Source organism: Cupressus sempervirens, chromosome 1 (genome assembly GCF_028749045.1).
Source record: "Cupressus sempervirens isolate cs-2001-9-10 chromosome 1, ASM2874904v1, whole genome shotgun sequence".
NCBI lineage: Eukaryota > Viridiplantae > Streptophyta > Pinopsida > Cupressales > Cupressaceae > Cupressus > Cupressus sempervirens.
The window spans coordinates 336912624-336935661 of NC_143118.1; the positions used below are offsets into that span (position 1 = coordinate 336912624).

Here is a 23038-nt window from a genome sequence, read left to right on the forward strand (position 1 = left end):
AAGAATTAAAAGAAAGTTCCTTCTTGAATGCAATTATAGGAATAATGTAGTCTTACTGAAGGTAAGAGATTACATGCCTGTAGGTCCTTGTTTAGATTGAATCGGTTGTATTGAAGCCTTCTCACTGCAGTTTCCTTGTTTTCAATTCTGAGCTCCTAGCAGAGATAAAGGCCAACCGTCTGCATTTTCTTTCTCCACCTTCCCGTGTTGTGTGTAACAAAAAGACTCTTTCTATTTATTTTTCTACCACCCTAATACCCGAGACTTGAGAGGAAAGCGTAGAAATTTTAGCCATTAGATGCTTGACGTGGCCCCTTTCCTTCACCAAATTCCCAACATGCGATGCTCTCACCCCTAACCAATCAAGACTCTTTTCCTGCCATTCTCTAAAGTTGTCGTAATGAAATATATTTCATCCCTTAATTAGGAATGTAGCATGAAATATATAGTTGGCGGAGAACAATTAGAAAGGTGAAGATGACTATTGGGAACATCTTGAATCCAACACTAGAAACGAGGTTAAATAATTGCCTTATTGAAATTACTTACAGAAAGATGAGGAGAGTTTCCAAAGAAGGGTGGTTCAACGATAACAATATGATAGTGATGGGTCCCATGCAAAGTTGAAGGTGATTTTAAAATTTTAATTTTCTAACATTAAAATTAAACTAAGACTCCTATTTCATGTCAACAAGAGAAGGTGAGAATATTCTCATAATCGGCAAGGTTGTGATAAACAAGATGAAATAGGTTATATTCTGGTCTTTATGTCACAAGATTGATCAAGAGAATTTTCTAAAAATAATAAATCGTTTGTTGGTTAGGGGAACATAGAGGGAAGTCCCTAGAGTTTAGTCACCTTGGCCACTAAGTATAACCTGTCAAGTCTTACCATTTCCATGTTGTCTGGAATTTGATCATCCAATATCCCCTTTCCCAGTGATACCTCTTTCTATCACACCCCTTTTTATTTAATACTTTTATGCTCATGTCTTTATTAATTGATGCCCTAGAAGAAATTTACCATTTCCAATAATGGTTTTGTACATGTGCCCTAAGCAGGAAAGATCTAAACTACTCTATGGTTTTGTTGCCCTAAATTGTTTTGATTATAATGGTACAGTGGTATAACTTTTGTGCCCTACGCTGTATATGTGAACCAACTGTGATTTTTGCAGACTTTGCCCTAGGCAGATTCCAGTGTCAGAATTTAGGGTATTTCTAACTTAAATCCTTAATTTTGTTTTTGGTTATGCCTTCACTATAGTCGAAACTATTGATTATTATGTGGAATAAACATAATTTTAATAGCAATATGTTCATGAACATGGTAGCAATTACACGATAAAGATCTTGTTTACTAATAATTTAATATCAAGGTTTAACCACTCGTTTGATTAAATGTAGGAACAATGTGAATCAAGCCCAAAGGGGGAAGAGGTATCACTAGGAAAGGAGATGTTGAATGATCATGTTCTAGACAACACAAAAGTGGTAAGATCTGACAAATTTGTACCTAGGCGGCCAAGGTGACTAAACTTTAGGGACTCACCTACTCATTTTCTCCTAACCATTTGACGAATTATTATCTTAAACCAAATCCTGATCAATTTAGAGTCATCGAAACCGGCAGGTAGCCTATCCTATGTTAATAAATTAAGATGAGGTCTTGGTATAGTTAAAAAAAACATTAGAAAATTATATTATATTAATCCAACTCCAACTTGGCTAGGGCCCTTCTATCATTTTTCGTACTGTGGAAGTTATCCCTCAATGGATACGTTCTCTCGCTATAAGCCACTTAATAATTTAAATATTTGATCCCAACTCTAATATTGGATTTAATTTTCCCGACAATCATTTCATCCCTCTATTTGTCTCACCTGATCATATAATACATTATAAACTTTGTTTCCAATTGAAGGGGAGGAAAAACATTTGATCTCCTCAACACTAGAAAATGGCAAGTAAGAACCCTTGACCAATTGGAGAGCTTGCACGATGGAAGATGGCAGATAAATGGACCACATAATTAATGGGGCGATCAAGGTTATTAGGGGTTCCTTGATGTTCGAGGAGGAGAATTATGGAAGAAAGTAAAAACCAAAACTGGGCACATATTCACCGCCTCATGTTAAAAGAAGAGGTCAATTGCACAGGTTCTTGAAGTGGTATAAACTGAATAGGGGACGAGCTCTCTATAGAGATTCCAACACAAGTGGCTTGGAAATTAGAGGCAATAGTTGCAATCCCGTCTATTGCTTAAAAGACTTATCTTCAACTCTAGACAAGTAAACATTTAACTAGTAGCATATTGTCAAGTGATTGCAATGGAGTTCTTTCTTTCCTACTTTTGGTATTGGAACAAGGGAATAAATCTCATTCATGCTTTTCATTTTCTAGTTGAATGAATTTCTTCTTGTTTAGGAAAAGGTAGAGATGAACTTGCCGCTATCAGTAAGTTGAATAAGCTTGTTCTTGAGAAATCTCGTTCAAAAAGGAACTTAATTTCATTCTTGTTAAGGTCTAAAAGAGTTCGATACTATACAAATCCTACATTCTCTTTATCAAATTTCAGAGTTGTAGAGTATGGCTAGTACTCGCGGTTACAGGCAATTGGTAAGAGTCATATATTAAGTATGTATAAGCATTGTAGCCCTTACAGTAATTCCACCAATTCTTGTCTACAACGGATTGATTCTGACTTGGTTAATCACTCATTCTAAGTTTGTTCTTTGTTACTTGATTAAGTAATTGAAAAAACTCGAGCAAGCCAAAAGTCATTCGAATGGCATAGAAAGAAACACTGAAACTTCCATGTAAATTGGAAAATGACAATGTAACTCTTATTGAGCACACTCATTAGTAATCAATGCAACCTCGTTTAAGGACAAAACAAGAATGGTAATTAAAGAAACTCAAGATTATTATGCTCCAAGTTAAAGATTTGAAATTATGTGATTATTCTGCTCCAACTCATCAAGATCATCGACACCTTAAGTACTATTGACAATTAGTTACCTTAAGAGCCTTATGGAGCTATATCATCAAATGACCCTATTAATGATAAAGATTGATAATCTTGTCAGTAACCAACTGCACGAAGGAGATTGACAGTATACCTGATCCTAAGTCCAAGAATAAATCTGAAATATCGTATTGATCTTTCAACATGAGAGATTCCCTGACTCAATTGTCACCACACAGAAAATTGAGAGGTTATACGACATCAATATGGGATAGCAAAAAAATTGAACAGTGCTCATTCCTAGTAAGACTTAGTGGAAGTCAAAAAGAAGGGTCTTAGCTCGCTATTACATTGCTACAGTCCCACATCTACTCATACGACAAACCAACCGATTTAGAAAAGAACACAGCTTCTTATAAATAAATAAATAAACAAAGTGAATTATCTCGTTAGCACCTAAAGTACCAAGAAGCAATCATTCACGAGTAAAACCAAACAATTAAGAAGGATGCCTAGAAAAACCTAATCTATTCAATGACGGAAGAATAAATGTCCCACACCTAGGGATTAGCCAAAAGGTGAAAAGTTGGCTCCAAATACAAGAAATCCTTGGCCAAGGTAAGATAAATGGATGTCTGAATAGATTCTCTAGATACATCCATTACAGAATTCGTACTAGAGTAGGAGGAGGCTATAGAGTGCAAGTGATCATGATGTAAGTGTCTCTACACCGGATTCCTAGGAGACTTGACTTGATCATTCACCATCCCTCATGGAGGGTTGGATCTACTTTAGATCTCGAAGCAGACTAGGGGGATCAAATACAATCCATGGTTGGGTGGTTAAACGCACCAGTGATACCTCCCCCCCCCCCCCCCCGATCGAGATACAAACCAAAGATTTGGGTTTGGGTGCATTGTTCAAGCAAAATCCTCTCTATCAAACTCAACCTCTTTACACATTATGTGAGTACTCTATTTTCAGTTTGCCTCCAAGTTACTTTGTAGAATGTTAAAAGGAAAAGCATTTAATTAGAAAAGTTGTATTTCGTTTCTTATGTAGTAGATCATGTAATTTCTTCTTTTAAAAAAAGTAAATTTGGTAAATGCTAGTCTGTTTGCAAATATTTATTCTTTTTAAGTATAGATTTAGTGTAGCAATTATTATGCCATGTTCTTAAATAAATAAAAAATATAGATGGTCACTTCAACTCCATAACGTAAACAAGGTCATTTTATCACAAACAGTTGGCAAACTTGGTAAATTTTTTTCTAAATTTTTACTAAATTTTTAGTATGTTACATATGGTATTAGAGCACCGGGTTCAACATTGGACCTAGGCTCATCCAACAACTAGTAGAAAACTTATACCGGCATTTTTGGGATGTTTTCCAGGATGCCCGTCATAATCCATACCAAATAGAAGAGACCACGTGATCCAAGCAAAGTGCAGATAGCTAATGCCCTCAAAAGGGATTTTGACTACTCACGAGTAGAGCCCCTGTCTGACCATGAAACCACAGCCAGTGCCCTCAAGAGGATTAGGCGTCAAATACACAAATGGATTCCTCAAGTGAGAGCAGAGGTCAATACTACATTACTTGCGGAAGGCAAACTTGATCTAGTACCAAAAATTATTTTTGTGACCCTTTTTATGAGGATGTAAATGAAATTTCGATGTGACCCTTTATGGGATTATGTAAATGAAAGTTTGCAAATGTTATAAATAAATGGAAAAATCAATTTTGGTGTGTATGATTAACTGTCAAATTATTGTATTTATGTTTATCTTATTGAATGAATCTTTTTTAAAAATATCACAGAAAAATAATAGTGACTTTGTTTTCTCCAGAATGGGAGATAACAAGGATGGTTTGCCTAAACTGTCATAACAAAAGCTAGATCAGCTACTAGCTATAATGATACAAACTCAAGACCGTAGAGGGGTCAAAAAATGAAGGATCAAGATTTAGATCCCAGAGTAGGCAAGAACACACTCACCACACCCCACTCTACCAGAGAAGAACAAGGAATGAGACACACTCACCACACTAACTCCCATAGGGAAGAGCATTTTGACCATGAGGCACACAGCACAAAGGGTAACCAAGGGTTAGTGATCATGACTGATGATATGAAAAAAGTTAAACTGCCTCAATTTGACGGAGCAACTTCAAGAGACGTAGCAGAGGCCTGGTTGACAAGGATGGAAAAGTACTTTCAGATCCAGAATTATACAGAGGTGCAAAAAGTTGTTTGGGATTTGTACCAATTGATGGGAAAGCAAGAAGGCGTAATTCAGGCTAACCAAAACATCAGTCACGTGGACAAGATTTGTCCATCTTTTTAGGCAGAGGTAGCTTCCACAATTGTTTTATGAGCAGAAGTTGGTCAAGTTTCAAGAACCCAGACAGGAGAATAAATCAATGCATGAGTACACTAAAAAGTTCAACAGACTATTGAAGTACATTCCCAGGTTACAAGACAATGAAACGTATAGGCTCAGAAAGTACATTATGGGACTCAACAACCAAATCGAGAGACCCGTGGATGTACTGAATGCGACTACCATAACGGAGGCATATGAAAATTTGGCAAAACCAGCCCCAAAAATCATCAAGTTGGTAAAAAATACCAAAAATCACCAATTTTTTTAATGTATGTGATGGATTTATTTTTTATGATCCTTGTTTATGTATGTTAGGCTTTGGCTTCTATTTGAAGATGTTATAGTGTGTTTAAGTTATGTTCAATAAAGGGTGCATGAAATAAGTTTTAAATCGTTAAAATCTTCGAATTTCAAGGGTTTTTTCGCCTTGTTGATTCATAGCCGATTCATAGGCGATTCACAATTCAAGTAGGCCTTGCTGATTCCAATCCAATTCTGATTTTTGGTTCTTTGGTTTAAAGTAAGCCACATCCAACCAACAATGAGTTGGCCAAAGAGATGTGAGTACTCAGTTGGTAGAGCATTCCAAAAACAAATGGAAAGTTCTAGATCCGAATACAAGCTGATCCATATAGATTGTAGCTCAGCATAGGAGAGAATATCCACTAATTGCTAGAAGAATTATAATAGAAGGAATCAACTAAAACTTGTGAATAAAATTAAAGAAAATATTTTTAAATGTGCATATCCAACAAAAGGATTTGCAACACCTAATTGGCTGAAACACCAAATGCTGCAGTTTGAACATTGTCTACAGGCTACTTGTAAAAGGATAAGTAGTTTTCTAGATTCATGTTAATCTAAAGACTAATTTGGGGATCCTTGTAGAAACCTCCGTACAAAAGAGAAAGGTGAAGCTATGTTTTAGATCACTATTGAGCAAGACATTACCTAATTTACTAGATGAAACCCTTGTATAAGCTACAAGGAATTATTCATTTATTTGTTTATGATGTATGGTGTTCAAGTATTGCTACATAATTACCATATATATTATATTATGATCAAAAAAAAATTGTACCTGAAATTCAAGTTAAACTGACTAATCTCAAGTCTGCCAATCCAACCACATCTCGCAACCACTCCAATCCACCTCTACAAGTGTTAAATTTGATGGCAGCATGGCTGTTTTTGCACATTTTGGTCATCAAATACAATAGGAATCTAAGAAGAATTATAACTAGTGTCAAAGTTTAGTGAAGAATAATAATCATATTAGTCTGCTAAATTTCCTTCTTAAAATCGTAGTATGCCTTGACATTTGAAGGACAACTCTATATTGGATGAATATTGTGAAAATTTTACCTCAAAGATTAAATCGACCGTCAGATTCAGCCCCAATACCAGATTGTTAAATTCTACTTCTAGATAGATTCAATAATTTTTTTTTTTTAAAAACTTTGTCGTGTATCACAACCCTCCAAATTTAACCCCAATACCAATACCAAAGTGCTAAATTCTACAAGCCCTCGTTGTATATTACGGTCCATTAAATTTAACCCCAATCCCAGAGTTCTAAATGCTACTTCTAGATAGGTTCATAGCATCTTTACAAAGGGCACTTTTGTGTATCACAGCCCGTCAAATTTACCCCAATACCAGAGAGCTAAAGTGAAAGGCATTTTTCTGTATCACATCTCATCAAGTTTTTTTGTTTTGTTTTTTCCTGTTTTTTGATAGGTAACATTTATTTGTATTAATTAAAACGATGATTCTTACAATAGTGTGTCATAGTATGAAGAGGACACTATAAAAGTCCTCATATAACCCCCATTAATGGAAAAAGTTAATGTATCCTAATAACAAAAGGCATTAGCACCTTCATACTACACCTGACCCATTACATTAAGTGAAAGCAAAAAAACTAGTAGAGCCACCAAACATCCAGAACAAGACCTTGTCGTCTCAAACCTTGAACCAAGCTATAGCTTCCTCCTTGGTGAAATTCGAAATGGATCAGTCATCCTCCACGAAGCGTCGCTGCCTTCCAAAGCAACTCGTTTTCGCCTCCCCTGTCAGAGACAAGTCGACCCACATCCCTACTTGCGTGGACTTCCCAGCAACCTCATGTTTTCCCTTGCCCAACTGGTATCTCAATTGTTCTCCAAGTGGTCGCACACTCTTCCTTGGAGTTGTCTTCATAAAACCCTTCTTCCCATCCTCCAATACCAAAATCTTTTCCTACAGAAATTTGACCACTTTCCTCCATCTTTTGGCCGCTTTTGGCATGTGTACCTCACAGGGCATTGCAAACGACCACACAACCAGAGGTTGCAACGATGAATCACCACCTCCAATCTGCCTCCACGGTTCCTACCCCATTTCCAGCCCTTCCCCCAGCTCGGCCCTATCAATGACCTCATCGACTCCCAATAGCCATTGCGGGTCGATACACACAGCGATGAACCTTCAAATTTCCTCTTTTGTCTCTCCAATAAGCAATGCCAGAGCTACAAAGAGGGAAACAATGTCCAAATTGGTCCTCCTTCTCCAGTAGGAGTCCATATATTCCAAGCTGAATTTCTCCATAACGACACTCATGAATTCCTGGTCTTTGATGAGAAAAACATTCTTCAGTCGCCTCACCGAGATTTTCCCTCCATAAGCCTATGTTTGATTGTCTAACTCCAATGCAAAGTTGGCCTCCATTTCTGAAAACTCCACTCAATTGCTTGCGAAAAAAGAGACCTCTCCCTGCTTAAAATTAATCCCATGAAAGATCTGGAAGCCCACATTTAGAAATCTTGATGAGTGTGGATCCTTTGTCACGCGCAGAGGATTACTTGTTCATGAGAGTTCTTGATAACAAGGGTTAATAATTGTAAATCACTCCTTCAAAAGGGGGCGAGTGGACATAATGCCACTTAAGACACACCATCCTTAACCAAATTTAAGAATCCCAAAGTCTTCAAAAATGTCGTTCTGGTTCCCAAAGGGGGCATTCGCTCCCAAGTTGGCCAATTCATCTGCCACCTTATTTGCCTCCCTGTAGACATGGGATATCTTAAAGTCCTCAAACTCCATCAAGAGGCACTTTATTTGGTTAATGTGCTTATCAAGTGCCATGACTCTTGTTTGTCTTTCCTTATCCCATTAATGATAATCTCTAAGTCTCCTTCCAGATGCACTCGCCTAAAACCTAGCTTGACTCCTAACATTAGAGCCTCTTTTACTACTTCGCATTCTGCCACATTCTTGGTCCTGTCCCTTAGTCTTTTAGCAACAAGAACTACAAAGTTGCCTTCATGATCCCATGCAATACATCCGCATCCAAAAATACCAGGATTTCCTCGGGCAGCCCCATCAAAATTTATTTTAATCCATCCTTCCTCTGGTGGTTGCCAAAAACACCTTTCCTTCCTTTGTCGAGGATTAACCCTTGAAGGCCCATTAACGGGCCAAAATTTAATAGTTAGAAACTTAGCCTGCAAACGAGCATCAAATCTCGTAAAGGATGGGTTATGCTTGCTTGATGATGATGTTGCAAATGAGACCACTTCTACTAGGGCTCCCTCTAGCCTCTGTCCAAAGATACTTACATTCTCTTCCCTTTCTTGGAAAATTCTCCTGTTCCTTTCCTTCCACAACTCCCATAGCGTTGTTGACAGGATTACATTCCAAGCTGCTCCAAAAACATGTCCTTTCTTCTTCTCCGGCCAAGCTTCCAGCCATCTTTTTAAAGTTCCCGTCAAAGGACAAGCCCATGCCAATTTGGATCTGACCATTGTCCACATCTCTTGGGAGAAACTACAATGGAGCAGGAGGTGGTCAATAGTTTCTTCTGCATCCTTGCACAAAGGGCATTTAAAGGGTCCCTGAAAACCTATCCTCTTGAGTCTTTCACCTGTTAAGATTTTGCCATTGCCTGCTAGCCATGTAAAAGCTCCTGCTTTTGGTAGACATTCCCTACCCCAGCACAAGTTTCGCTCCCAATCCACTTTATTATGATTCCCTTCCAGTAGCTGGTATCCAATCTTAATTGAATAATTTCCACTTTTGGAACCACACCAAATAAGCTGATTCCGAACTAGAGGCAACCAATTCCCGTTCCAACAAGATCTGTTTCATTCGTTCCTTATCCTCATTGCTGAGCGCAAGAGAAGATGAGTCTTTCCATTTCCTTGGGCAACCCATATCAGCAGACTGTAAATCTATGTAATCTTTAACTCGGGTATGCCATAGCTGTTGCATCGTATCAATCAATCTCTACGGGACCCCCGAACTATCCAGCTTCTGGTCTCCATCCCAAGAATCATGCCACAAATCTGCCTTCTCTCCACTCCCAATCTTCCAAGTTAAGTGATTAGTAATTAGCTCTCTACAACTAAGAAGGAAATTCCAAATGGCTGAACCATGCGGGGGATCAGCAATAGTCAAAATGAGATCATCCTCCCTATTATCCAGATATTTAGCTCTTAAAATCTTGACCCATTGCTGATCTCCAGCACTGAACATCTGGCAGACAAGTTTAGCCCCTAAAGCTGTATTGAAAAGCATCTAGTCCCTCGCCCCCACCCCTCTACCACCTTTCGGTCGGCACACCTGTGACCATGCCATTAGAGGTACCTTTTCGCCTTCCTACAAACCATTCCATAAGAACTTCTGCATGCACCGTTGAATTGATAGAACCTCTTTCCTGGGAATTCTGAAGCATGCTATAGTGTATATTGGCATTGCCGAAATAACAGCCCAAAGCATAGTGATCCTGCCAGCCAGCGTAAGTCACTGTTCTTTCCAACTATCCATTATTTTCCTACACTCATCCACTAGCTCTTTCCAGATTGGTCCTCTACCTGCTCCTCCAAACAAAGGGCTACCAAGAAATCTCCCTGTGAGTCTCCCAATCCTCACTCCAAAGAAACCTGCAATAAACCTTTGCGATCCCACTTCCACACCTCATCAAGTTTTACCCCAACACCAGAATGCTAAATTATATAAATAGATTCATAAATATTTACAAGGCAGTTTTGTTGGGTATGTGAAGTTTACGGTCATTTGACTACTCACCTTCCAGACTCTTCACTTGATTGATGAATGCATTTATATGAATATATGTTTACATGTTATGAATCGGTGTAGTGGTTAAAGGTTAGTAACTTAGTAAGAGATTTCCCTGCTTCAAGAGCGGACGTAGCAAATTTGTGGAACCACTATAAATTTGCATGTTATGTGTTTTGTGTCAATCTTTGTTTCGCTGTCTTAAACGAGAGGCAAGCTTTGGTTTAGGATGGAAGAATTGGGGATTCCTATGCATCTCAGAGCTGCTGTTCATAGGATGTACGAAGAGGTGAAAGTTAAAATCAGAACTTCAGATGGCATTTCAGAATGTTTTAGGAGCGATATCGGGGTCAAACAGGGCTGCCCTTTATCTCCTACTTTGTTTGGTTTATATATTGACAAACTGGAAGAGTGGTTAAACATGCAAAAGGGTGAAGGCATTCAGCTAGGTGAATTTGTTATAAAGCTGCTCCTATATGCGGACAATCTCATTTTAATTGCCAAATCTGCCTATGGTTTGCAAGATCATCTATCTTCTCTTGAGCGCTTTTGCGGAATGGTGGGGATGCAGGTCAATATCAGCAAGACTAAGGTTATGATTTTCTCTAATAATAAAAAACAACACCAATATGAATTTTATTACAATGGAAGTGTTCTTGAAGAAGTTGCGGAGTATAAATACCTTGGCATCGATTTCAACAAAAAACTAAGCTGGTCTAGCTACAGGTATAAAAGGATATTAGGTGGGTGGAAGGCTTTTTATGCTCTTCAGAATAGGTGCCGTGAAGCAGAGTTGTGGGATTGGAAAACTATTCAAACCTTTTTCGGTCTTCTTGTGCTGCCAGTTGTTCTTTACGGGTGTGAATTATGGGCCAGCAACACTACTATAGCACAATAGAAACAAATCGAAGGAATCCAAAAGCACTTGATCACAAGCAAGTTTAAAATCAAAAGCACTATTCCATATGATATCATGCTAAGTGAAATGGGGGCTGCTCCTATTGAGGCACTTGCTATGGTTCGCCTTCTAAGTTATCTAAAAAGAATCGAAAAAATGGAAGAGGATAGATGGCCTAAAGTGGTCTTTAGTGACACACTATGTCAGCGAAAAAGGACATGGATGCAACAAAACATCAAATGGATGAGTAAATGGAATATTCAATTCAATATGTGCTCCACAAATAATAAAGAAATAAAGGTCTTTGTCATGGAGAAATTCTACAAGAGAAATTGGAGAAGCGAGATCGGAAGGAAGAAATTATATTATATAAATGAGTTCAACCCCGCTTGTGATCAACTCCAAAAAGCATACATAGGAGCCAACATTTCTTGGACGGCTAAAATTCTTATTGCTCAGCTGAGAACCAACTCTCACCAACTTCGTTGTGAGACCGGACGTTGGATGAGGCCAAAGGAGGCTTGGGAAGAAAGAATTTGCAGATTCTGCAATTCTGGGAAAGTGGAAACTGAACAGCACTTTATTTTAGAATGTGAAGCCTACAAGAGTAGTAGAGATAAATTTGCGGACACTATATGTGACAGTTCTTGGCATAACCTATTCAACGAAGAGTGCATTGAGCAATTGGGTGGACTCATCATCATACTACACAAGCAACGAACATTGTTACTTAAGTCTGCTTGAGTTGTCTTGCTGTCCTATAGGCTATTTTTAGCCTCGTGGACGTTAAAATTTTATCTATCTACCTATGTTTATTAAGTTTATCTACTCAATTAAAACTTAACTTTTTGTGTATCGAAGTCCATCAAATTCCACCCTAATACCACAGCGGTAAATTTTACTTCTAGATAGATTCTATAAAACTTTTAAGTAAGCTTTTTTTGGGGTGTATTACAGTCCTTGTACGACTTCCACATAAACAAAGACGCAGAGAGAGTGAGTGACGGAGAATTAAAGTAAAAGTAAGCTCTGTTACAGAGTGCCTACCACCAGCAAGAGAAATTCCCTTACGGTAAAGTACGATTCGTACGATTTAATTTTGAGAAAATTCTAATTGATTTGTGAGTTAGAGCAGCGGATTACCTTGTTGGGCGCCCTCAAGGAGAGCCACGGCCTTCGCGAGCTCATCAGAGTTGGGAGAACCATAACGTCTGTATATGTAGCGGGCGGAGTTTATATCTTCGAGGCTCTCGAAGTCGTAAACTGAAGACTGCCACAGAGCCTTACCAGAGAAAGCAGAGTTCCCGCAAAGCGACCCTGCCTTTGCACATATTGATGCATCTTTGTTTGCCATTCTTGCAGCTCAATCCGAATTATCGCCTTTTCTCGAAGCTTTTGCCCAGTTAGGCGCCCCTTCAATCGGTAAAATGAGAAGCTCGAGTCATTCAAGCAGTCAATTTTGAAACAGAAAATGGTTCAAACTTCAGCATTGATTTCAATTATTTTAATGCTCAACATCATTTGGTCATCTTCCTCAGCTACCCCATTACGTGAATGTCTGGTAAAATTTGGCGTTAGCCCTCTATAATATGGATTATTGTACTGTACTGACCTGTATTCCATGGATGCAAATTTAAATGGCTCCGAGAACCGATAGGCGGCGATAGGCGGCGGATAAGGGGCGTGCGTAACAAAGGAGTGAACGTCTCGCATTAAAAACAATGACATATTGATGTTGAACGTTTTGCATTTGAAAACTGAACTGATGAATATGATGACGGAGGTCAGGACGTCATGAATTTTAAGATAATTAATTTGATAAATATTTTATTTGGAAAACTGATTTAGGAAAAGGAGTCAATGAGTGTGGGGAGTTTAGAATGTGAGATATTAGTGGAGCTGATTTATTTTTTATTATATGTTATCAAGAGTTTTGGAAAATTGATTTAGGGAAAAGGAGTCAAAAGTGTGGGTAGTTTAGGGTGTGAGATATTAGTGGTGCTGATTTATTATATGTTATATGTCATAACATAGATTAAAATGTATCAATTAATAAGGAGTATTTTACATATGTGTCAAATAAAATATTAGGTTGTTTTTATGTCAAACAAGTAATTTGTTCATCTTACTAATAGGTTCTGATGTGGGTTAAAGTGGGTTGCTCAAATATAAAAATGCCAACTCTTCTAATTGAAACACAAATCATGTCCAATCACATGCATCTCATCATTTAACCCCTAAATGAGGCTCGTTGTGCCTCAACCACATAGCACAATAGATATTAAAACATTATAACATGGAAAAACATCAACCCAAAACATGTTGACAATTGCCACCTCATTGCAATTATTCAAACTTGTATTGCCTACGTAAATATTACCACCCTAAATTATTACACAAGAACATGTCTCATCATTCTAGCCACCTTATATTTGTAGGAAATAGGTACCAAGCAACTAAGAAGGGGGGATGAATCAGTTGCTTCAAAAACTCTAACTCTTCAAAACCTTAAACCCTTAAAGCTTGAAATCCTTGTGCACTAAACCCCTCATTATTATTTTGCAATTAATTAATCAAGTAAACCCAAATCAGACACCAACCACAAAATATAACACAAATTTTTATCATGGAAACTCAAACTAGGGTGAAAACCACGATGGAGCTTGAACCCATGATAAGACTAATACCTTTTTACAAGTATAATCTTATTATAAATGGGGAATGCACATGCATTCAAGCACACTTGCCTATAGCACATACACAGTTGCAAAAAGGGCTACAACCATATGGAAGACTCATTGTCTTACAATAACAAATCCAACAACAATTTGATGATTTTTTAATTAAATAATAACCTCTAACTATGTCTATGTTAGTTCCACTTACACACACTCAAATCTCTTATTGCAATTCTCTCTACCACTTTCAGAAGAGTAATTCAACATTTGCTAGATTGACATAAATGCTTCACAAGAAATTATCAATGTTTGTGATCTATCCTTCACTTGCACAACACACAATCTTTGCCATAACTCATCATCATCTATCAAGAACTAGGTCGGCTAGACCTAACTTTCAAACTTGCAACTCTCCAAACCAAAATGATGTAGAGCGTCTTACCAAAACTAACCATTCAATAGGATCCATTCTAACCCCTTCAAATTCCATTAATTAATTCCATTGTTAGAGGCATCTCATGAGGTAAAATAAAATATATTTCAACCCAGGTTAATCAATACTTCACCATTCATGTGGTTTGACTTCTATTCCACAATATATTATTCATAACTTTTGTTTCTGACATTTTCCTGCAAAACCCTTTGGAGGACTTGTTTCAAATTAGTCCTTCTAAAACATATCCAAATCTAAGATCAATCCAATAAATTATTTACAAGTGCCTTTGTACTAAGACCCATTTTCACTGTCATAAACTAGAATCAAAACCTGTAGCCATGCCTAGGAATCCAATATCTTTCTCAAGACAGATCCGAATGACACCAAACTAATTTTAATAAACCATTTGTGAGCATAGTTTCATAATTTGCAAGCCATAAATTATTCTAATGCATAAATCATTATACAAGCACAAATTTATGCTTGCAACTCCAATGAAGATCTTTAAAAAACCATTTTTTAACTAAAAGGTCCATAACTCTCATAAATCTTAACCAAAATTAATCAAACAAAAAGGTAATGAAATATGAATCAAAACCTGTAACCATGCCTAGGGAATCCAATATCTTTCTCAAGACAGATCCAAATGACACCAAACTAATTTTAATAAACCATTTGTGAGCCATAGTTTCATAATATGTAAGCCATAAATTATTCCAATGCATAAATCATTATACAAGCACAAATTTATGCCTACAACTCCAATGAAGATCTTTAAAAAACCATTTTTTACTAAAAGGTTCGTAACTCTCACAAATCTTAACCAAAATGAATCAAGCAAAAACGTAATGAAATATTGTTCACATATATTTCTAATGAATCCATTTAGGTTCTCAAACTCATCCAATTGTGTCCATACCAAACCCTACAATATGAATGTTTCCAGGGATTCTTGAATCTACAAACAACCACTTTTACAAAAATGCTCATAACTTCTTCAAAACTTAATGAAAATACTCTAAACCAAAAATAAAAGGAATATTAGTCATCTTAATATTCAAATATACATATTATACATGGTTTCCAAGTCATGCATGGTCGTACAAGGCCTAGAAACAACACAAAATTTAAAAAATCAATCAAAACAACAATATAAAAAATCTCCAAAATATATTTGAAATGTTTCCTTCTTGTCATTCCCTCTTTGGAAGGACCAATACAATGATTTTATAGTGTTTTCTTGGGTTTATAACTTCCCAAACACCTTTTGAACCAACGCATTACATTCTTTTAACCCATTTTGCACTTTTTTTTGCAAAGTTTTAAAGTTGCAACTTTTAAGCAACTTCTACATATTAAAAATTTTTGACCTCACAATTTTGTGAAAACCTTAAAAATATATCACAGTGGAATATTAACCACCATTTGCAATATTTTTACCCTTTCTTAGGCTTATAAATACATTTTTACCTTATTGACCACATAAAGACCTCCTTGCACAATTTTAACTTGTTACAAATGGTTTCTCCAACCTTTACATCTTGACTTAATGGACTCAAATACATCATAAATGACTCAAATGAATTTCAATATCTCATATATAGGATCTTAACCTCTTTGTGTTCTTATACTTTAGGTTCTCCTGTACCACAAAATCAACCATCCTAATCAAGTATGTTGGCCAAAACATCACATAGATCCTTGAATGATCTTTGATAAGATCATAAAAAAACCATAAAATATATTTTATTGATCACCCAAAAGATATTGTATCAAATTTATTAATATGTTAGCCAATAACTCAAGAACACCACTTATAACTAGGAAAACCCTTCAAATTCAATCACCTAGATCATTATAAAACCACTAGCTCACCAAGAACATAATCTAAGAACATCATTACGCATCATGAAGACCATCTAATTCATCACTCCCATTGAATTTATCATTATTTTATGCTGAACTTCAAGAAAATTATTACCTTCATTTGTAAGACTTGTAAATTCCTTGCAGACTCTTTGAATGGAAGACATGTCATTATATCCTAAACATATTCCCAGATGCATGACCAAAGATCTCATCTTGAGCATGTGTGCAAAACCAATCTATGTGTTTTTGTTACATTGGCAGACTGTAAAGTAGCCAATCACCATTTGTGATCCCATAACTTGATCAAAACATCATGTGAGCACATGAAAATTGACATAAACCATGTAGAAAACCTGTAAATAATCCCATGATGTGTGTGACTACTCATCCTCAGTAACCATTCCTCACCACGACTCTGAACATATTGTTCTTCTGGTAAAATTGCTTAACAAGTTTGCATCAATGACAACACATCCAACTTGTCGATAGTATCTTCGATCCTCCTTAAGAAAACTTAACAATAAACCACCTACATTTTGAAAAACAACTTGTGTAAGGCCACTTGTAACCGTTGAAGGATAATCAAATATTAAATCAAAGTTGTGATTGAATGAAATCTTGCAAGTAAAGCTTCAAATTCAAAATTCAAGGTGATAAGAGTGCACAAATTAAAGACACCACACCAACACAATAAGATTTTAACATACAAGTAGACTTCAAACCATCTTATTCATCATATTCAACACCCATTAAAGAGAAAGTGGAGCATGGTGCAAAAAGAATTGAAGCTAATTTTCTACGTATATAGGTGTTTATTACTAGTTTGTATTATTTCTACATTATCCTTGATGTGCAATACTATTTATTATTATTTTTCTATTATCTTTTTTGTTCAATTCATTTCCATGTATCTATCCATTCTACTATTTCCTACATGTTTGTTTCATTTTCAGCTTTTCATACCCTTTCTAGTTGTTTCACATCCTTGTCATTTTATGGGGATTCCTCAACATTCAATTGACCTTCATTTTTATATTATTTGTATATTATCCTTATTGTTCAATTCATAACCACATTTTTATTTTTTTGTTTTGTTTTTTTCATGTTCATTTCACTTATAGTTTCCTTTCCCCTTATTTTTATTATTACCTTCATGTTTATTTTACTTATAGTTTCTTATACCCTTGTATCATTTCATTCATGTTCATTTTAGTTACTATTTTCTAAAGAGTAGAATGAAATCATGTTTATAGTACAAAAAGAATTGAACTTAATTTTTCAAGTATGTATGTGTTGACTACTACTTTCTATTTTTCCTACTTGTTCAAAACTCCTTTCTACTATTTACTTCATGTGCATTTCATTTACAGTTTTCTATACCCTTATTTATATTTTTTCCTTCATGTTCATTTCACTTACCCTTATCCAAATGTAAGGTGAGTTAATGCATATTAAATGTAGTTTCATGTTGTAGATTAAGGTGATCATGAGAAATAATGGCAATGAGGGAGGTGGAAGTAATGGTCATGTGAGAGAATGAGTTAGTTTGGAAGTCTAACTATATGTTACAATCTTATTGTGTTTGTGTGGTGTTTTTAACTTTTATACTCTTGTCAATTCAAAATTTGACATGAATCTTCACTTGCAAGAATTCATCTAATTTGTAACAAGGATATGTCTAATGGTTTAGGGTGGTCACTTCTACATAGGCATAAGTGTTGGTAGAAGTTGCATGGAACTAAAAATTATCAACTTATTTTTTGATCTAGGGTATATTTTTCAGATGTAACTAAGAAAAGTTCAACTTCACAAAAAAAATGGTAAGAGTAGCAATGAAAACACCATAACTTAAAAAGAGGAAAGAGTGTGACTAAATTGTTGCCAAATAGGTTTGTGACTTTGGACTCATCATAGTTGTAGTTAAGAAAAATAGTGCCTAGAACCATGGGGTGATTCTAGCCTTTGATAAATTGACACAAATTTTGAAACACTTAGTGGAGCAGTGACATTGGAATTCCAAAAACACTAAATCTGAAACTTGTAAACACCAACATTAGAAATGGAAGTGGAAACCCTTAAGATTATAATATAATCCCTATACCAGATAAATTGAAATGAAAGTGAGAACCCTTGAGTCTAAAATTGAAACACTAAAAGTAATAAATTTATAAACCCTTATTCTAATAAATGAAATGAAATATATATCCCTTAGCAGTTGTGTTGAAACCTTAAAATAGATAACTTAGTAAGCATTGTCACTCATCTTACTATTTTAGTGTTTCAATTGATAAATTTATTAACCCTTAAGAATGGAAGGAAAGGTGGCTCAAGCTGTGAGGAGTCCTAAAAGTATATACAACTATACAAACTATGTTGCAATCCTAAATTAAACACATACATCCACACCCACACCCATAACCACACACACACACATGTTATAAAATAAAGGATGTAAAATATCTTTGAAAGGCACTCAAAAATTAAGGACGATGTAAAATATCTACATAATTAAAAGGATTATAGGTCACAACTTTCATATCTTCAATTGTGTTCATGTCACCTTCATTTGTGTTGATTCTTCTTAATTAGTATCACCTAAGAAGACTTCAAAATTCAATCAACTCTTCAAAATCTTATTTGTATAGTGAGTTGTGGCTTACAAGCCTTTCTATTCTTCATTTTTAAGCCAATGGACTCTACATAGGAACTATGTTCTGAGAAATAACTTTTTATTAACGAAACATTGTTTGCCCTCTCTTCTCTGAAAGTTTTCTTTGTTGACTATAATTTCAATTATTTTATCTTATTTTCTCATTATTATTTTTGGCAAAAGTGGATGAGCCACTGAATATATATATATATTAATAAAAACTAGTTCAAGAGCTCAACTGGGAAAGAACCAGAAAGAAAACCCAGCATCATCACAATATGTACAAATGAAAATCGTCGATATTTACAACATATTATATCGATGAGCAATTCAAAGTTACAAAAAGTAGGAGTATTCCACCAAAAAAAAAAATCTTTGAAATTTTACATTTTCAGAGCCAAATCGAATAGCAGGCATGAAGGACTCAAAAATCAACCAAAATTACCAACATTGTAAAACATGTTTGATGTTGGAAAAATTAAAACACAAGAAATAAGGTAGCCTTTATACTAACATTCTTCCATGTCCTCGCAAGAAGTGCCCTCGACAGAAGTGGAAGGTATACCAGGTTGTAGAGAATAACCCCAACCAAAATCCAAACATGGTAAAGGATCAACCTCCCAGCCCAAACCCAAACCTTCAACAATGACAATTGATTTATCAATGGAAGAAGGCGGCACTCCAAGCTGTAGTAACTAGGGTAGACCGAGCACCTGACACACAAACAAACTGACTTGGGGATATTGGTAAGCCCAAAATATGGAGCAAAGCAAACCCAATTTTCTTGACGTGCTCAGCCAGCTGATGACCCAACACCCGTGTCATGACTTGTAATGACTATGTCAGGAACCGTGAGTTATGCTTTTCAAAGGACTTTTGCAACGTCTCGAATGTCACCATAGCTTCATGTTTCTGCATGAGTAGGGATCTAGAAAATAAACCACCCACCAGGGCATTTTTGGCCCACAAATCATAGCTCTACATTGCTTGTTTCAACTTATTATTAGCCCAAAATTTTGGTCGGACCACCTTGACAGCAATAATTTCCAGGTGCGATGTTGATTGTAGTAGGTCCATAGCATTGGACAAGAATATCGATACCAAATTTGAAGAAAACAACACATGCCTTGAGGAGGCAAAGAAAAAATCCTCCTCAATGATGGTGCGAATCGCATGATGAATAGAATAAGAAGGCACTATAAACATGACATCCAATACCACATCATCCAAGGAAGAAGAAAGTGCATCTTCTTCTACAACCAGTTGAATCTTGATTCTAAAATTTTTGGAGAGGATATTTTGGTGATATTGGTAGTAGGAATCACATTTCAAACAAGTATCATATGGGGACAACATCCTGAGACCAAGTGAAATGGTAGGCAGACAAAGTAGGAAGACAAAATTAAGAAAAGGATCTATTTTTCACATGTAGATAAATCCTTCATCACATTCTCAAAGGATATGAAGTACCTAATCCCATGTGATTAATAAAGAGAGTGCCACTAAAATCAGAACCCAATTGCAACTCTGATAGCTGAAGTACAAAATAACGCCCCCAAACTAGAGAGATTTTATATTAATCTTGCCATGTGCAAAAACACATGGCCAAATTGAAGCACAATCGTACTTAGGTGACATCTACAAGCATGATGCAGAAAAGAGTTAGTAGGGCTTACCATAACATCACACATGTCAAAATGAATTCAATAATTAATGATTGGTACTTAGTAATAGCCCGTACATAAGTTGTCGAATTGCATATTATTCGGTGGCAACCCACCACTTGGCCAACACTACTCCCTCGGTCATATCTGCCACTTACTATCATTACACTTCCACTTGATATCCAATAAGAACTTGGTCAATTTTACCACCACTTGTTGTCCAACAAAGCACTCAATCACTACTGACCTTGGCAAGCACCCTACAAATCCTTGATCAACACAACACCACATGAAACCTAGTATAGACTTGGTTACCATTGATCCGAGATCTACAACTCAGTCAACACTAAGCCTAAGCTCACTTAGTAAGCACTATGTCTAAACTTACTCAGTAAGCACTATGCTCGAGCTTACTCAGTAAGAACTATGCCCAAACTTACTCAGTAAGCACTATGCCCAAACTTAATCGATAAGCACTATGCCCAAATGACTCGGTAAATACATCATCCTACCCAGTTTTGCAAATAGTGAAACTCGGTACATATTGGATCACGAAAGGTACAAAAGCTCAACAATGGTACTAGGGCTCAACAAAGACCAAGCTTTTACCACCATTACAAATGAGGTCAACTACTTTTGACATTCCATAATCTCCTTAGAAACTAATTCCTACAAATCTTTATACTGCTCAATGAATGCGGAAGGTTGCACTGTAAAAATAGTTATGCCATTACAACCCAAATTAGAGAGATAGTCAGCAACTTCGTTTCCCTCTCTATATGTGTGTGATAATGTAACCTCATGAAACTGATCAATTGTATTCCAAATCTACTGAAGCACATACTTAAGTTGCCAAGAAGATGATTATCTCTTGATACAAGCTAAGATTATAACATGGGAATCACCTTCTATATGTATATGATGAAAATTCCCTTTTTTGGTAAGAATTAATCTTGAAAGCAATGATTGAGCCTTGACCATATTATTAGTTCCTCAAGGTAAGGGTGTCATTGTAATTGCCAGCATTTTGCCAATGCATGCTCCCAAGCCTGAAAGGCCTGGATTGCCTCTAGATGCCCCATCAAAGTTGAGCTTGAAAAATCCAACCATAGGAGGTTGCCATTTAACTATAGATCTATCTATACTTTTTTGTAATCTTGTAGATATGCCAAATCCTAAGGGGATAGAAATTGATTTCCATTCCTAAATGATATCTCCATCCCAAGAAGTAATACCTAGATTAAATTTACATCTACTAACACTTGCATTGGTAACTTCTAAAATCGATTTTTCAATGATTTGGAACACTCTATCCAGAGATGATGCTTCTTTTCTAAAAATCCTCTTATTTCTTTTCCACCAAATTCCTAAATTACTAATGCAAGAGCACATTTCCAAATCCCTACAAATAGGGCATTGGGGTAAAGAACTAGCCAAGCCTAAAAGATGTCCCAAATGGTATTTTGTAATGGAGTGAAGTAGTTTAATTTGTTTAAAATAAACATCTAGCACTGATATGCAAAATGGCAGTTTAAGATGGTCAACTGTCAATTGTTCTTCTTCACTTAAAACACATTTAAAAGGAGGAGCAATACTTAACCTAGCCAACCGATCACTTGTTAGAATCTTGTGCCTAATTACTAACCATGCAAAGCACCCAACCTTGGGTAACACTACCTTGTTCCAACAAAAAATGAAGGCTCGAGAAGGAGGTTTTGCCAATTCTACTTGTTGAAGAAGTTTGTACCCTTCCTTGATTGAATAATTACCATTCTTAGCCAGAATCCACAATAGTCTATCCTCAATCTTTGACACAAAAGCCTGTCTATTTGACAAAATAGATTGAAGACATTGTTTACATTGAGGGCCTAAAGGAAGTTGGTCCAGATCTTTCCATATTACTTTCCTTGAAAAAATGCAAACTGCATCCATAAAGTGAATCACAATATTGCCCCACTCTGCTTCTATAACTAATACAATTTCTTGTATGTTTGGCAGTGTAATTAGAGGAGGTTGCCCATCCCAAGAGTCGCCCCAAAAGTTGATCTTATCCCCATAGTTTAATTCCCAAGAAATGTACTTGCAAACAATATCTCTAGACACAATCATAAGATCCCAAATAGTAGATCCCTTGGGAGGATCCAACATAGAGAATATTCTGTGTGGATCATTATTATCTAAATATTTCTGTTGCATATTTGACACCACACTAACTATGATTTAGTATACATCTGCCAAACCAACTTACCTCCAAAAGCTTTATTCCTTGTTGTCAAATCATGAATGCCAGCCCCTCCTAAAGCAAGAATATGTGCCATGTCATGGAGAGAAATAAGGGGGAGCTTCTTTTCATCAGTCAAGTTTCTAGACCATAGAAAACCCCTAATAAGTTTTTGAATTTGTGAAATGATAGAAGACGGTGCTTGCA

At 36.2% G+C, this 23038-nt stretch overlaps 1 protein-coding gene across 1 annotated transcript in view; it reads right to left on the minus strand.

The window, feature by feature from the left end:
- The window catches only part of LOC149577575 (uncharacterized), a 42204-nt gene extending 29145 nt beyond the window's left edge, over positions 1 to 13059 (minus strand). Inside the window, exons 1-2 of the mRNA XM_089824377.1 lie at positions 12926 to 13059; positions 12457 to 12726 (exon numbers count right to left, since the gene is read on the minus strand). Of these exons, the coding sequence (XP_089680503.1) occupies positions 12457 to 12667 (211 nt within the window). The 5' untranslated portion in view covers positions 12668 to 12726; positions 12926 to 13059. The remainder of the gene's footprint in view (positions 1 to 12456; positions 12727 to 12925) is intronic.
- Between the last annotated feature and the right edge of the window lie 9979 nt (positions 13060 to 23038).